The sequence below is a fragment of the Nestor notabilis genome, unplaced genomic scaffold, assembly GCF_000696875.1.
Source record: "Nestor notabilis isolate BGI_N333 unplaced genomic scaffold, ASM69687v1 scaffold5119, whole genome shotgun sequence".
In the NCBI taxonomy this organism is placed as follows: Eukaryota; Metazoa; Chordata; class Aves; order Psittaciformes; family Psittacidae; genus Nestor; species Nestor notabilis.
Genome location: NW_009944936.1, coordinates 14538 through 30143, shown reverse-complemented (window position 1 = coordinate 30143; position 15606 = coordinate 14538). Strand labels below are relative to the sequence as shown.

At 41.0% G+C, this 15606-nt stretch overlaps 1 protein-coding gene across 1 annotated transcript; it reads left to right on the top strand.

Annotated features, from left to right (window-relative positions):
- Nucleotides 1-399: 399 nt before the first annotated feature.
- Nucleotides 400-15187, top strand: SLC45A2 (solute carrier family 45, member 2). The gene is made up of 8 exons (XM_010022654.1): nucleotides 400-421; nucleotides 1103-1570; nucleotides 2646-2822; nucleotides 5634-5959; nucleotides 9672-9815; nucleotides 11235-11358; nucleotides 12296-12501; nucleotides 14963-15187. Exons 1-8 carry the CDS (start codon nucleotides 400-402, stop codon nucleotides 15185-15187), a joined length of 1692 nt encoding a protein of 563 aa, XP_010020956.1.
- The last annotated feature ends 419 nt before the right edge of the window (nucleotides 15188-15606 follow it).

Genomic DNA, 15606 nt, shown 5'->3' with positions numbered 1-15606 from the left:
TGCTGACAGAGACTTCAAAAGATGGGATGCACTTTGGCTCATTTTACATGTGCCATGCCAAAATTCTCAGTGTTGTTACTATAAAATCACCTTTTACATTCTACCACGTTACCACATACCTGCCTGGAAGCACAAATTGTCTAGTAGGTCCTGACAAATTCAATAGTAGCATCTTAAGTTCCCAGCTAATAATTACGCTGATGTAAATTACTGATTATTACACACCTTTACAATAAGAGTTGACAGTTTGCTTAGTCCCAGCTGCGTCTGATCACATTGGGGAACAATATAAACATTATCAAATGTTTGATAACAATGCACATAACTTTTGGCCCTAAATCACTGACGTCAGTTTAAAAGACTCATGTTAACTCCAGCACAGGTTGGATCAGCTGCCACATGCAGGTGGCTAACCTGAAAGGTACGGTCCTGGTATGTCACTACAGATTTCTTTCTTTAGGGCCTTCTCTTGGCAGGTAAGGCTGTTTAAAAATAAGCTAAGTGGTCCTGATACTTTTGTTCTCCAGAAATGAAGGAAATAATCGGTTGTACTGAGGATGGGACACAGCAGGTACACAAAAATAATCACTAGTTGCTGTTCGACAGACATCTGTTATGCTTTTTATCTGCCACTTAATACTCCAGGGCAATAGGTGGGTTCACTTATCTTCATGAAGTCCATTGAAATTCCTTTCTGGATACATACTCTAGACTTTTGCCCCCCTTTTCAATCAACAGGAAGTTGGCATTCTGGTTGGTGTTCATGTTGGTGTTAGAGAGAGATGGAGGCTCTGTATTCTTGGCATCACCGCTGTCTTACAGCAGCGAGGAGTAGCTTTGTGGCAGGCTAATCCTGTGCCTTTCCCACGTGATGTATGTTCCCATTATATGTGTGTTTCATGCTTAAACAGTAATTCCTTAGTTGTGGATAGCTGGGAGCTTTGCAGGCGCCCAAGAGCTCAGTTCTGCTCAAGTTAACATAGGCTTCCCCACCCCCTTCCTTGCATAACTTGTGATTGCAGAGCCATGAAAGTATGTGAGTCCCTCCCCCAGCACAGGCCGATCCCACCCGGCATATGATCCCGGGCTCCATGTCAGCCAGAGCGGGCAGCACCGACTCGCCGGCGCGCCGCACGTAGCCAGAGCGGTAACCTTCACAACAGAGAGTTCCTACCGCGTCCCGAGGTGGCCAAGGCTGACATGGACAGCACCAAAGAGGAGGAGGCGCTGCTGCAGTCAGTGAGGAAGGCTGGAGCCGCGGTGCCAAGGAAGCGAGCGGTGGGAAGGCTGGTCATGCACAGCATGGTGATGTTCGGGCGCGAGTTCTGCTATGCCGTGGAGGCCGCCTTCGTCACGCCGGTGCTGCTCAGTGTAGGGCTGCCCAAGAACCTCTACAGCCTGGTGTGGCTCATCAGCCCTATCCTGGGCTTCATGCTGCAGCCTGTGGTAGGTTCAGCCAGTGATCACTGCACCTGTAGCTGGGGCAGGAGGAGACCTTACATTCTGGGTCTGGGCATCACTATGCTGTTAGGCATGGCTTTGTACCTCAATGGGGACATGATGATCTCAGGTGAGTGAGGGGCATACACTGTGCTGACAGTCAAAACTCGTCCTAGCCTTTTGAATCAGAAAGAAAAGAGGGGTTCCTTTTCTCCCCTGTTAAAATTGGGAACTGTGTTGCTCAGCTGCACTGAAGGAGCTGCGGAACACTAAAATCTTTGTGTATGTTGACTCCCAACGCTGCATGTTACGTACCCTGTACATAGTGTTCTGTAGTTTGTGCATGTGATCACAGTATGCTGCATGTCGGTGTGGTGGCCTGATCAGCTCTTGTAAGTAAAGCACTGCTTAGGCCCAGAGAAGTTTTTATGAGCTTAAATCTACCTTGTTAAGTTAAGCAATCAATATTGTCTGTGTGATGAAGTACACATCCAAACTGAGTATCTTTTAATCCCTCTTTGAGATGGATGACCATTTAAAATACATATCTTTAATTCTTGGAGCACTGGCTTGACTCAGGACTATGTTTTGCTGGTGAATTACAGAAATCCACAATTCTTTGGAAACCATGTTGCACCTGGAATATGCAAAATTGAACAGGAGTGACATCCCTACATGCTGTTGTATTTCAGCTTGCGATGTAGTTCTCAAAGTCTTGATGGAAAGCTGTTGCTGTCATTATGACTTGGCAGAGGGGGGAAGTGTGTGTTTTTATGTATTGATTTATTCTCTCTTCCTGATAATCACTGGTGTTGAATATACTTGTATTCATCTGCCCAAAGAGTTACAGCCAACTCTTGGTTATCTACAACAGTGGAGGGGTGGGACAAATAGAATAAAGCAAAAAAGGACTGCAAAATGCATGTGTGCTAGGCTATCAGAGCACGCCATGGAGATGCAAAGGAGTAGGCTAAGGCTAGTGATGCTCTTGATTGTGGAGCTTGGGGTACCCTGAGCTTGTGCTGACTGAAGGAAGTAAGTCAACCTTGCACAGCTCAGCACTACAGACTCAGTTATCCCGCTTCTCTGATGGGATTCTGGTATCACTGCACAGTTTAGATTTGGAGGTACCAGGAAAGATAAAATGTGTTTTTGCAGAACATGACACTGTTGATGTGAGAATGAGGGTGTTTTTCTTTTCGTAGCTTTCATCGCTGAGAGACAAAGGCAGCAGACGTGGGCAATAATCATTACCATGCTGGGAGTAGTGCTTTTTGATTTTGCAGCTGATTTTATTGATGGCCCCATCAAAGCATATTTATTTGATGTCTGCTGTCATGAGGATAAAGAGAAAGGTCTGCATTACCACGCCCTCCTCACAGGTACTCAGATCCCTTCTTTTCCTCCCTTCCTCTCAAAGGAGGGGAAGTTAGTTGCATGGATTTTATCCTCCCTGTGTTTCTAATCTTGAATGAACGGATCATCTGATCCCGCGCTTCAGTCACGAGTCTTTTGTTGCTGAGTTTTCACTACCACAGAGAACAGCAACTTGTGATTGCTGCTACAAGAACTCCTCTGCAGAAGGCTGCAGGCATAAACTTCTACAGCAACATAACCATGATTTAAGTAAGAACAATTAATTATTCTAAAAAGTGAAGTAGTGTTTATTCATCTTATTCTGAGTTTTGTCAAGTTTTTGGTGAAGTGAAAATTAAGAGATGTAACTTGTTTCCCTGCCATAGTGCTTAACAATAACATTTTTGACTTGGAATGTGACATAGAGCAAGAGCTGCCAAACCAGAATAGTTGATTTCCTTTCTCCAGTATGTGCCTTCCTGTATAGAAATAGGAATTCTGTGTAAAATTCAGAACTTCACAACTTCCAGAAAATACATCTAACTGGTTCAGTGCAGGGGTTTGCATATGAAGTGAGAGCTTCATGTGACTTTATACATGTTTGAAATACTGCTAGATTACAGAAGGAAACCACCTGCACTATGTCTGTGTTGAGAAGATGCACAGGGAAGACACATAAGTCTGTGTGCCTGTAATGTGAACCAGGAGGCACTTGCAGCCATGTCTTAAGAGCAGTCACTGTAAAAGGAGTAGACAAAAAGCAGACCGGATGAGAAGTCATGCAATCTGTGTTGATGAAGATTTTTGTGGCTATTGAGCCAAACCAAGAGCAGAGGCATGTAGATTCAGTGGCAGTTACTCTAGTTGAGGAGGGCGGTATAGTAGCTATTGACAAAACACCAACACTGGACATTTAAAATAGCTGTGTCCAGGAACATAGATTATAAGAGAACCTTAAATCCACATGGAATCAAATAAGTATTATCCACTGGAAACTGACAGATGAGATTTTTAACAATCACCTGTTTGGACAGAGAGGGGAGTCAGTCTCTATGTACACTCTTGCCTTCAGCAGAACTCTGGTTGCAATTTTTACTTGGATGGTATGAAAAAGGCTTGATTTCCACATTTGCAGCCACAGATCTAGCTGTTTCATTTGTATACTGAGCTGTGAAAAGGGATATGGGACAAATAACGTCAGAAAAGACTGGAACAGATTGCATTATTTGGTCCAGCACCCTGTGCCCTCTACCCTATGGGTAATTACCTGGCCTGTTCTCGAAATCTTCCCTCAAGGAGGGTTCTGCAGCCCTCCCAAGGCAGTCAGTTCCAGCACTTCACTGGCCTGTTGTTAGAGAGTTATCTCTAAAATCTAATCTTAATAACCATTCCCTACAATTTACGTTTATCATTCCTTGTTCTACCCCTACTAGACACAGACAGCAATCTTCCTATTTCTTTTCTAGCTTTCATTTTAGCTATTATTTTGTTTCCCTGATTTAGTTTCTTCTTTTTGTACTACGTATTTCCAAGATACTGCTCTCCAATTTGTCTTCAGTTTAAAGTTTGAACATGAAACTCTGTAGCTTTGCAGTTGTGAAACTTATGACCACTGAGACATGGAAGGAAGAGCACACATATCCAACACACAACTCTCAGACTGCATTCCAATGTCACAATTACTTTTTGTCAAAACAGCACGCAAAGACAGCCTCAAACGTCAAACATTCACTCTGTGCAGGCACGTAGCACAGGTTTCCTTCAAAAAGTTGTTCACAGCTTAATTGTTCTTCATGAAAACAGGCAAAGACACAGTCCCCTGTAAAATGCAGTAGGACACAATGAAGGGCCGTAATCACATCCAAGAGGGAGAAAAGTACAGAAAGCCCAGAATGAAATCAAAATCCCAGGTTTTGTAGGTGAAGCAAATGTAGGTCCTGTTGCTTTTTGTTAGACAGAATGGTTCTGCCATATGTTGTTTTCAGTTCTCCTAAGCAGAACAGAAATACTTCCAAGTAAGTCCTTCAAATGCTTCTACCCTGCTTAACTTCCATGACCTGCAAAAGCCACCTGGTTAACAGGGTGTCACAACTCTACAGAGCTGTTTCCCTTCCAGAGCTCCATTCTGTATGGAACAGTGTGCACTTCCTTGTGCTTCTGAAACTGTGTGAGCACTAAGAACAAAGAGAAGAAATCGTGAAAACAATCAGACTGAGTGCTGGTTTTGTTAAGACACAAGGCAGCATTCTCATTTTACCTTTTATTCTAACTTTTCTGAGAAAATCAGTAAATGGAATTACACATTTGTATTTTATTCTTTTTGTTTTCTGCATGGTGAGGTACTTGGATTTTGATAACTAAAAAACAATGCTTTTGGTTTCATTTCCTTTAAGAAACAGTCACATGGAAAGAGTAATTCTGTTTAGATTCACCTCTATAAAAGACATTTTACAAAGTCTAAACTATAGATAGCTTTGATATAATTTTAAAATGTTTGGGTTTTTCATGGACTTTTTTAACACAAATTTCAGTAGAATTTTATGAACTCACTGTTTCAAAGAAAATAAAACTTTGAAGAGTCAAGAAAAGAGATTGAAGTCCATGTTGCTGTATCTTAGGGCATTTTTTGGAGAGTTCTGTGCTCCAGAGCTAAGGAGATTTCTCAAGAGATGTGTGGTAATTACATCATGTATGTGATTAGCTCAGTATTCCTATTTCTTGTGATTAATATCTGAAGCCATTTCTAGTGGGGGTCACATATTGAGGGTATTGTGTACTATTTGTTTATTTTATGAACACCAGTGGACCTTTTTTCTCCTTTTTTCCCACCCGCACAGGTTTGGGAGGAGCCCTGGGTTACCTGACAGGTGCTGTGGACTGGGGTCAAATTATGCTAGGATATTCCTTGACATCGGAGTTCCAGGTCATTTTCTTCTTCGCAGCCTTGGTTTTCCTAATCTGCCTTGCTGTACATCTGCGCAGTATTCCAGAAGTTCCGCTCAGATATGAAAATGAAGAATCAAAGTTCTTGCTGGAAGTGACTGAGTCCTATAAATATAACTCCATAGAGGGAGAAATCAAGAATGGTTACTTAAAATCAACATGTACTGAAATAAAGGCTGAAGCTGAACCAGGGAAATGTGCTGTGGTATCACATACGGAGGTAAGTGCAGAGGTGATTTTGTAATCCATATCATTATATCTAATTTAAATCAATACACTGACTATTTTTTCACACACACATAAAAATCATCCTCCATCAGGATACCGGATCAGAATAAAGCCTGCTTTCTTTTCTCTTTATATATTTTATATACATATATATATATTATATATATATGAAGTATTTCCAGCAAGAGGTACAAGACAGGCTAGTCCTGATGCTTTGAACAATTGGTTGGGCTAAGGGAGAACCAGGTTCAGGTTTCTGCTTTGTTTCAGTGTCACTCATGAATTTTGTGAAAAGAATCTTTGTCCTTTAGATCTGACAGAATTAATGTCAAATTGTGGACAAAGACTAAAGACCATTAATCTTTGGTATAAATCTGTAACTGCCACTGAAGTCCACACGCTTTCACACGTAGTACATGTGAAGTGTTTGTTCCCTGGTCTAGCAAATGGATTTGCTGCTGCCTAACGCTTCATTGAGGATTTATTGACAGTAATTTGTCAGTATTGTGTTTAAAATTGCCACTTCTACAGCAATGCTACCTCACTTCGAGAGGTTTAGTTTTACTGTAAAGTTGTGCTGTAGGTGTGTCTTTGGCAGAACTTTTGGGTGGAAGAGAATAGTGAGTGCTTTCAGATCATCACTGTTACTTGATTCTGCTGCGTTTTTATGAGAGATTGCTTCAATCTAAGGCAGCTAGGAAAAGGTGAATCTACCCCAAAAATACCTGGAAAGAACACTTCGAGAATGGTCTTGGGAACAGACGATAGTTTTTACTGTTTTGTTGATGACTTTTAGTGCTAGGAATCCTCACTGGCTTCTATAAGTGATGAAACAGTTGCTTGTTGTTTTAATTTTACTTCTGATCGCTTGACCTCACGTATATCTATCCCTGACAGGTCTTGATAAATTGGGTAAAAAATACTGAGAATGTGCAGATGGTTATAAGTCAGAAACCTAAACTTGAGTTTTAGCCTCAAATAAAAGGGATTTATTACCTGTTACTATTTATCATTTGTATTATAAGAACACTTGGTTTTCCTAACCCAAAGGAAAATACTTCACCAGATACGACACAAAGGTAGAATAAGACATGAACACTGCCTGGTGAGAATGACACACAAACACAGAGAGGGCAGACAGCAAAGCAACAGTTTGTGGGGAGAACATGGCTAGCACACTGCGATGCTGTCCCTATTTCCCCACCATAGGCCACCTTGAGCATCCTCCACCAGCACTGCTCTCTCTGAGCACCCTCCAAATTGTCAGAGAAACTGAGTGTCATTGACTGCTTGGCCCATGTGGGCTCTAGAGAAGGGAAGGTAAATGATGAAGAGAGAGCAGATATACTGGAAGGGAGGAGCCTCTACCTTGGAAAGAACTAATCAGGAACATCTGACACCCAAGGTAAGGTGTCCACTGTGGCAAGCTTGTGCCACTGCACTCGTCTCTGTATTCTTAGCTGGGCAGACTGAGAGAGGCTCGAAGTGCTTTGATATCTCATGTTCCTTTGATGTGCCTGGGCATATTCATATTCTAGACGTTCACTGGCTTAATGATCTGTCTCCTGTGGCACATGTTTTGTGAGTTAATTCATTACTATAATTGCTTCCTTGAAGAAATGGTTTGGCTTCCTGTTTTTCTATGTCTCTTTTTTTTGCTGCAGGCATCATGGCCCTATATTGTCTAAATTAAGGGCTGTGCTCTTACATGCTAATGGAGCTATTAACTGTAATTAGCATGATTATTAGTGAGATTTGACCTGTTACAGTATGAACAGACATCCAAAGTGATTAGACTTTTGTTTTTTGGTATGGTACCAAATTACTCAGGATCTACTGCCATAAAAGCCAAGTTACATTGATTCCTCTGTATCCCTTAGAAACCATCTTAGGCCTTGAGCTGTAGTGATTTTATAGAGAAAATGAGTTGGTATTGTGAGCTTTTGCAGGATAAGGTACTTAAATGGAGCCAAACTTCAGCATGCCATTTAAATTAGTGTGGGCTTTTTGGGTTGGTGTGTACTGAATATGTGCATTAAACTTTTCAGTTTCCGTTTCTACTCTAAAACACCTAAACAGAAAGCAAGCATTCCACCTAGCTGTCAAATTATTGTTTGTAATTACAGCAGTATCCTTTTCTAGTTCCCCATCCTTACCACAACACTTTGATTGGAAAGGCTGTTATAAAGAACTGTGTGGAAAAGCTGAATGAATTAAATAAGCCAAGTCAAATGATAGTAATTATCTTTGAAATAACACTAACGAGTCAACATGGAATTTTTTTCTTTTGGTTGTTTTTTTACAAATGTAGAACTATAGAAAGCTTACTTGGTTTAAAACAGACAGTGATGCCAAGAGAAATTCCAAGGAACTTGGACAATATGCTGTTCAAGGTGAAAGTCAGCAACTTTCTGTGAGAATTAAAAACCTCCCGCTGGAGCAACGTATTTTCCAACTTTGTATGTGCTGATTATTCATAGAGTAGCTCACAGCATAACCTAGTTCAAAGGAGAGCAGAATTGTGAAAAGTAAGTAGAACATTGATGGAAGGAATGAAAAAAATGCCATTATCTTACAGCAAATTGAAGACAAAATTCATCTTTCCAGTAATGAACATAACTTTTACAATACTTTCACATTTCCCTTACCATCTCTCCCTACACTTTTGCGTCCAAACATCACTAAAGGAAATTGGAAGTGTTCCATCATGCACAGATAATATCATTTTTTTTCTTTAAAAGCAAAGAGGAGCCATGCAGGAGCTTTAGAGCACTAAGAATTATATGTCACAAATGCCTGACATCAAGCACACCTTCAGTATTAAAAAAAATGAAGTGATACAAGTTATCTGATGAATATGACTGGAAAAGAAACTGAGAGAGGACTTTGGGCACAGGATGCAGACAAAGAGGAGGGAGATAAATAGGGACATTAAAAGTGATGAGATACTTTGTTTTTCCCCATCAGTGAGATTTGTTAACGAGCACTGATAACGTTATGATTTTGAAATTACTTATTTCTTCTGTGGGATGAGGAGGTATCCAAGTGCTGGACCTCATGTTCTCTGGGAACTAGGATTTTGAGCAGTGCTGCATCTCCTGTGGTGTATCACAGTCTCTCTCTGCTTCATGGAGGGGAGGACAGGACATAGTGGAAATCTCATGATGTGCCAGAATAGGTGAAGTTTTCTGGGCAGCAGAATGGGAACAAAGTCTCAGAAATACCGTATTCCATGACACATACTTTTTAATTCTCAGGAAGTATTTTGAGTTTCATTTTTAATGTGGCAACTTTACATTCAATGTAAAGTTGATGGTCTCCATATTTGCATTTCTGGCTTCATTTTGTTTGGCTGGTTTTGTTTTGCTTTGGGTTTGTTTTGGCAGAAATTTTTCACTTGGTTCTACAGATAAATAATAATCCCACTGAGTATCCTACAGCAAGAAATGTTACATCCTTGCTGATACGCTCCAGCTCTCTCAGAGTCTTTGCAAATTGTTCAGATGAATTTACTAGGCAAGGGCTCTACAAATCAAATTTATATTGAAGGACTTTCAGTATCCAAGCAACTCTTCCTAGCAGAGAATAAAAAACTTTGGAAGTTTAGCAATGAAAAGATGGCAAGGCCTTCTTCATTTGCTGTCAGCTATTTTATTAGCCTTCAGAGCAATAATACAGTATTATTGTTAAATATTTGCTTTTAGAATCAAAGGCGGATGACCCTTAAATCACTCTCGAAGACACTTTTAAACATGCCACCCCACTATCGCTGTCTGTGTGTGAGCCATCTCTTTGGATGGATGGCTTTCCTGTCCAACATGCTCTTCTTCACGGATTTCATGGGACAGGTAAACATGCAAAATCCTCTCATTTCTCATGCATCTTAGTATCTTCTACTCCACCAAAAGGAAATGAGACACTGTTATAAAGCTGAGGAAGTGGCAGTGGTGGCAGATCCAGTATCTGGATGGCTTAACAAGAGTTTTGTGAAACAGCTAATTGATCTCAGACCCCGCATTCTGAACCAGTCTGTTGGATCTTTGAGGAGGACCTTCTAGCGTTTGTAAAGCTATTTGTGTTTATTTAACTGTTCCAAATGAGCTGTTCCAAACACATCCATTCTCTGCTTTGGCTTTGGAGCTGCTCCCAGACGGGCAGGTTTCCTAACCAAAGTACTGCTGATGTTGCTTGCGTGTAGCCAGCCTTGTCCTGGGCACTGTGGGCACAGCGCTGTTCACGCGCACTGCAGCCTCCCTCACCTCAGGCTCTGGTAGCAGCTCTTCGCACACAGTAAGCTGCTTTGTACCTCAAACCTCTCGCCTCCTTCAATTTGGCTGCCCCTGGCACATATCCTTAAATCTTCCCCTGAGGCCCCTCTGCCAGCAATTATTTGCCTTCCTGATACCCAATGCTCCCTTTCCTGCAGCATTCCCAGGCAGCAGGACTGTATGTCCCTGTCAGTGATTCTTGCCTGTATGACCCTGTCTGCCTCCTTTCTTCCAGTGTACAAATATGTTCCTGGCACAAATCTTCTCATTGCGCTTCCTTTTTTTAACTGTGCTTTCCACACAGTATTCCCATTTTATTGCCTTTTTTTTTGTCTCTGTAGGCAAGAGGAAAGCTTGTTGGTTTTTGTTTTGTTTCGTGTTTTCCTGCAGTGCATATGAACCACTGAAAGAAAAAGTTTTGCTTGCCGAGATAAGGAACTGAATAAGACAATTACTGGGTAGAAAAACTAGTGTGTTAGGGTAAGCCTAAAAGAGAAAACAAAAAAAACCTAATTATAGATAAATTAGGGAAAGGCTAAGGCAGTGTCGTGGTACTTAGCTACAACTAAAACATTGGTATGTTATCAGCATTGTTCCTAGACTAAAGCTGAAACACAGCACCGCACCTTCTAAGAAGGAGAAAAATAACTGTTACAGCTGAACCCAGGACAGGCAAGGAGGCAGAATTGGAGAAAGAAGAGTGGGAAATGAGACAGCCAAAGGAAAAAGAGCAGATGGACTAGTCTAGAGCAGACAGTTCAGGAAAATGCAAAGAATAAGAAATGAGAAGCCTGGGATGTGACAATCTGGGAGAAATCAATGTGAAACCTGGAGAGCTGTGAAGGGATGGTTAAGGCATTGATTAATTGATTTCTTGGGTGCTAATTATCTCACCTACCAGGGATGAGGCCCCGCACTGACCACCCTGTTCCCTTAAGAAGGAGGTACTATACACATGCAGTCATCCTTGCCTTCTGTGATCTTTGTGGTCTCTTTCAGGTTGTATACCACGGTAGTCCTTATGCACCCCGTAACTCCACGCTTTACCTTTCCTACAGAAAAGGAGTAGAGATGGGATGCTGGGGGCTGTGCATCAATGCAATTTCTTCATCAGCCTATTCTTGTAAGTACCCAGCAATGCACTCCAACACTGTGTTTTGAAATAATGTTTAAACTGTTTGTTATTTGCCATTGTTTAAAAAAATAATGTGATGCCAAATTAACTGTTTTTTTCCCCACATTAAAAATTTGAGAAGCATTGTTAGAAACTCATATCTTAACATGGTTCACGATCTTGTGATGAGTGGTCACTTTGGGAATAAGGCATTGTTCTGCATGTTCAGACCCTGAATACTGAAAGTCACTTGGAAGTTAAATGCCAGACTAAAATGGATGCTGTGGGCATTATTCTGAGATGCTCTGGCACCTAGTAGTGCTGTAGCTGTAGGTTCTTGAAGGCCCTTCTGGTGGCCTCTCCCCATCTGCATTCCTCATAAAATAAGTCTTTCAGAATGCAGTAGAAGTTCTTGCCAGAAGCATGAACCTTGGTCTTCAAAATTATGTGTAAACACACTAGCACAGTTCCCCAGATAGATTTCACTGCAGCTCTTACGAACGATTAAACTTGCGATCCGAAAACTCAATTGAGTAGCATTTAGGGGGCTGAACTGAGCATTTAAAAGAGGCTTCAGGGAAATCTTTTTGCCTTTGGAGCCTAACTGCAGGCATTTCTGTAGCGTCTTTCTCAGGTCAGACAGAGTTTGATGCCAAATGTGCACATTACTGTCAAACAGCGGAAATGTCTGAGGTTGTCAATGAGCGCTGTTATTCCAGAATGGTTGTTAACCACTTCTCTGGAGTTGGCTGTGTCAGAATAAGACTATCCCCAGAGTGAGCAAGTATTCTTTGGCAAGTTTATACCTACAGTAATTTAAGGCAACTTCCAGAATGAGTAAGATTATCTCCTTCGTTGCATTTTACAAAATAAAACCCCTTAAAGGAACTCCCTGATTAAATACGACCTGTTTTGTTTTATCAGTATTTTCACTTTCTTTTCACAGACATACAGAAAATCCTCCTGCCACACCTAGGACTAAAGGGACTTTATTTCATCGGATACCTACTTTTTGGATTGGGTACTGGATTAATTGGCTTGTTTCCCTATGTCTATTCCACTCTGGCTCTCTGTTCCCTCTTTGGCATCATGTCCAGCACTCTATATACAGTGCCGTTCCACCTCATTGCAGAGTATCACAGGGAAGAAGAGGTGAGTTCAATCTCTAAGGAAGGATAAGTTTATATGTGTCTGGGTCTGTTTAGTCTATTCTGGGAGAAAACAGGATTGAACTGGTGAGCAGCATTTCATTTTAATTTAAAACTATTTATGATGACACACGTTACGAATGGAAAGTTTCTGACAGAGAGAGGTAAAGCCCCAGCTCCAAAATCTCTAAACAGTCCTACAGTGAGACAAATCATTATGTATCATCAGAACTGAAACAAAGCCAATCATAGTATGAATTCAGGCAGCTGACAAGGCTCCACTTGTGCTGCCTTCAAGTGCTACCTTTCTTACATCCCTCCTTCCAGCTGTATCAGTTGAGGAGGTGACTTCTGAGTTCGTATGGTTAATAACCACACTGTAAAGGCTGGAAGCATTTTTAGTTAACTGCAAAGTGTTACAAAAGCTGTTAGCTAATGAAGATATGAAATTCAAGCACAGTTTCATATAGTTCAGTATTAAATTATATACCACATTCTCATCATCTCTCTAAATGTCAGGGACTGGTTTTTGGTCCTCCACAGCATGAAATACAGTTTCCAAGGAAAATCTGGAAAAGCTTGCATTCCTTATATCATGTTTCTGGGCACAGCAGGATCTTCACTTCTTGTAACGTTTTGAGCTCTTTAATGGAAAAGTTCTTTCAAGTCTCTTACGTTATAGCGAGAAAGCTGGAAACAAGAAGGATTAAGGAGAGTTGGGACAACTTAGGTAAAGTTCTCATTCTGTCTGGGGACATTCAAAGAAATGAATAAAGAAAATGTTGAACTGTTGAAAAACAACATAGGAACAGCTGAGATCAGCACAGGGCTAGATCAAGTCCTTGAGAACATGTCCTGCTGTTCTGCACAACTTCTAAGCATCACCATCTGAATGATGAATACAAGAAAACTCTTAATTATTCTATTAAATCCTAGGAAGATGTCTCAAAGTGATTAGATATTGCATAGATCTGATTCCTAAGTTTTCAGTTAATTTCTCTGCTCCTTCCAACAGAGAATGATATGATGAAGAGTTTTAGAAGGATATGACAAAGGACAGACAATGAAATGCAGTTTAGGGTGGGATCACAATCCTAACCTCGGGCAGCCAACTCAGAGAGAGGGAATAAAGGCAAAATTCTGATTCAGAGCTGTTCCAAGACAGAAGTGAAATAAAACATGCTGAAGTCTGGATGGACTTCATATTTAATAGGCTAATATATTCAAATGTTTCTTGTAAGACAACCAATTGGTCCTTATCTGGTGTATGATATTTGCTATGCCATATGTTAAATGATATATAATTCTGTGTTAGACCTGATATTAACAGAATTACGTTTAGCTCAAATTATGTGTAATGTACAAGATGATAGAAAAAATAAAGAGGCAACGTTAAGTGCAAGACTGCATTCATTTACACACACATACACTGTATTTGGAACCATTGGCACCTGGGAGCGCTGGGCACAGCCCAGAAAAATAGGAATAATTGACGAAAAAAAGTGTCTGAAACTGGAAATATTTCAGGTGAAAGGACTGTATCATTCCAAAACAAAGAGCAGACATTTTCTGTCACTATGCATTCTACCAAAGTAATGTGCTGGGTTGTTAAATGATGACATTTCAGATCCTATTCCATGCTGCTATTCCGTAGGACCCAAATTCAATTTTGTCTACTAGATTTGGAAGAGGCTGTGTTCAGTATTTTTGAGCTTTGTGTGGTAACAGCTAAAAGGCAATGTAATAGGTGTTGTGAAAAGCAAAAAAGCATCTTAATGGTCAAGAGTATTTGGATACCAGAAGACATAATAAATTAAGCTTTTTGGTCTGCTATGTTTGTCATAGCAGATATATAGATAATCAGTAGTTAATAATGGTCTTTGATAGTGCAGAAGTATCCTAGTCTGGATATTAATTTTCAAATTAATATCCCCCACACACACTCATAAGATTACATTTGGATTTTAGTACTGAAATCCTTTATGTGCTTTGAGCTGTAACTTGAGAGCACAGTGCTCCATTATAATGAATTATGTGCTATATATGTGTGGGACATGGTATGGCCCATCTTAGCACCCCTTTGAGGCTCTCCTTCAACTATGAGAGCTGGAGCTAAATTATACTTAATGGGCTGTCCTCTACTGTGAAATGTCAGTTTTCCAGAGCTCAAATAGACCTGAGCTTGAAGGAAATGGCTAATTTTAATTGCTTGAGAGAAGGGATAGAGGGAAAAATTGCAGATGGGAGAAATGGGACAATTTGGGGAGAGCTTGGAAAACTCATTTTCACTTGTAATATCTCTGAATTCTGTAAACTCTGTGGGACAAGCAGAAAGAACAGAAGGGAAGCAGAGAACTATTGGCTTGTCTTGCTCCACCTCAGGGTTGTGACAGTGCATTGGCTGAGAGCTGCGAGTTGTCAGCACCGCCCCATTTCACTGGGTTTTGTTTTGTGCTTGTTTGCAGAGCCTGAAGCTGCAGGACGGGGAGCAAGCTGGACAGCACGGGCGAGGGAAGGGCATTGACTGTGCTGCTCTCACCTCCATGGTCCAGCTGGCCCAGATCATCCTCGGTGTATGCCTGGGGCTCTTGGTCAGTGTTGCCGGCAGCACCGTCACTGTGATTTCAGCATCTGCGGTGGCACTGATCGGCTGCTGCTTTGTTGCATTTTGTGTACACTACGTGGAGTAGGAGTGTGTGAAGTGATTGGAAGGAAGCTCCCCAGGGGAGCGTTCTTTTTCTGTGTCAGTAGCACTGGTGCTGTTGCCGTGCTGATACTGCTGCACGTCCTCCTCACTTACCTCCTTGGAGCGGTTGCAATTCCAGAGCTTTACTAAACGGAGACTTGATAAAACTGATTGCTTAATGCCTCAGATTTAAATCTTATGTATTTTGACTGCTTTGTTACTTCATTCCTGCCGACCTCAGTGTATGAACATACTATTACACGTGACAGTGTGTGCCCATGGTAACTCAATGCCCTACATGAGAAGTCATTACAAAACTCCTCATTACCAGTTTGTGGAATTTAATAAAGTATGTCATAAGCTGAAAAAGTAATAGAAATGGACAGTTAGGAAGAAAGTTGTTATTTATCTTGTTTTTCAAGT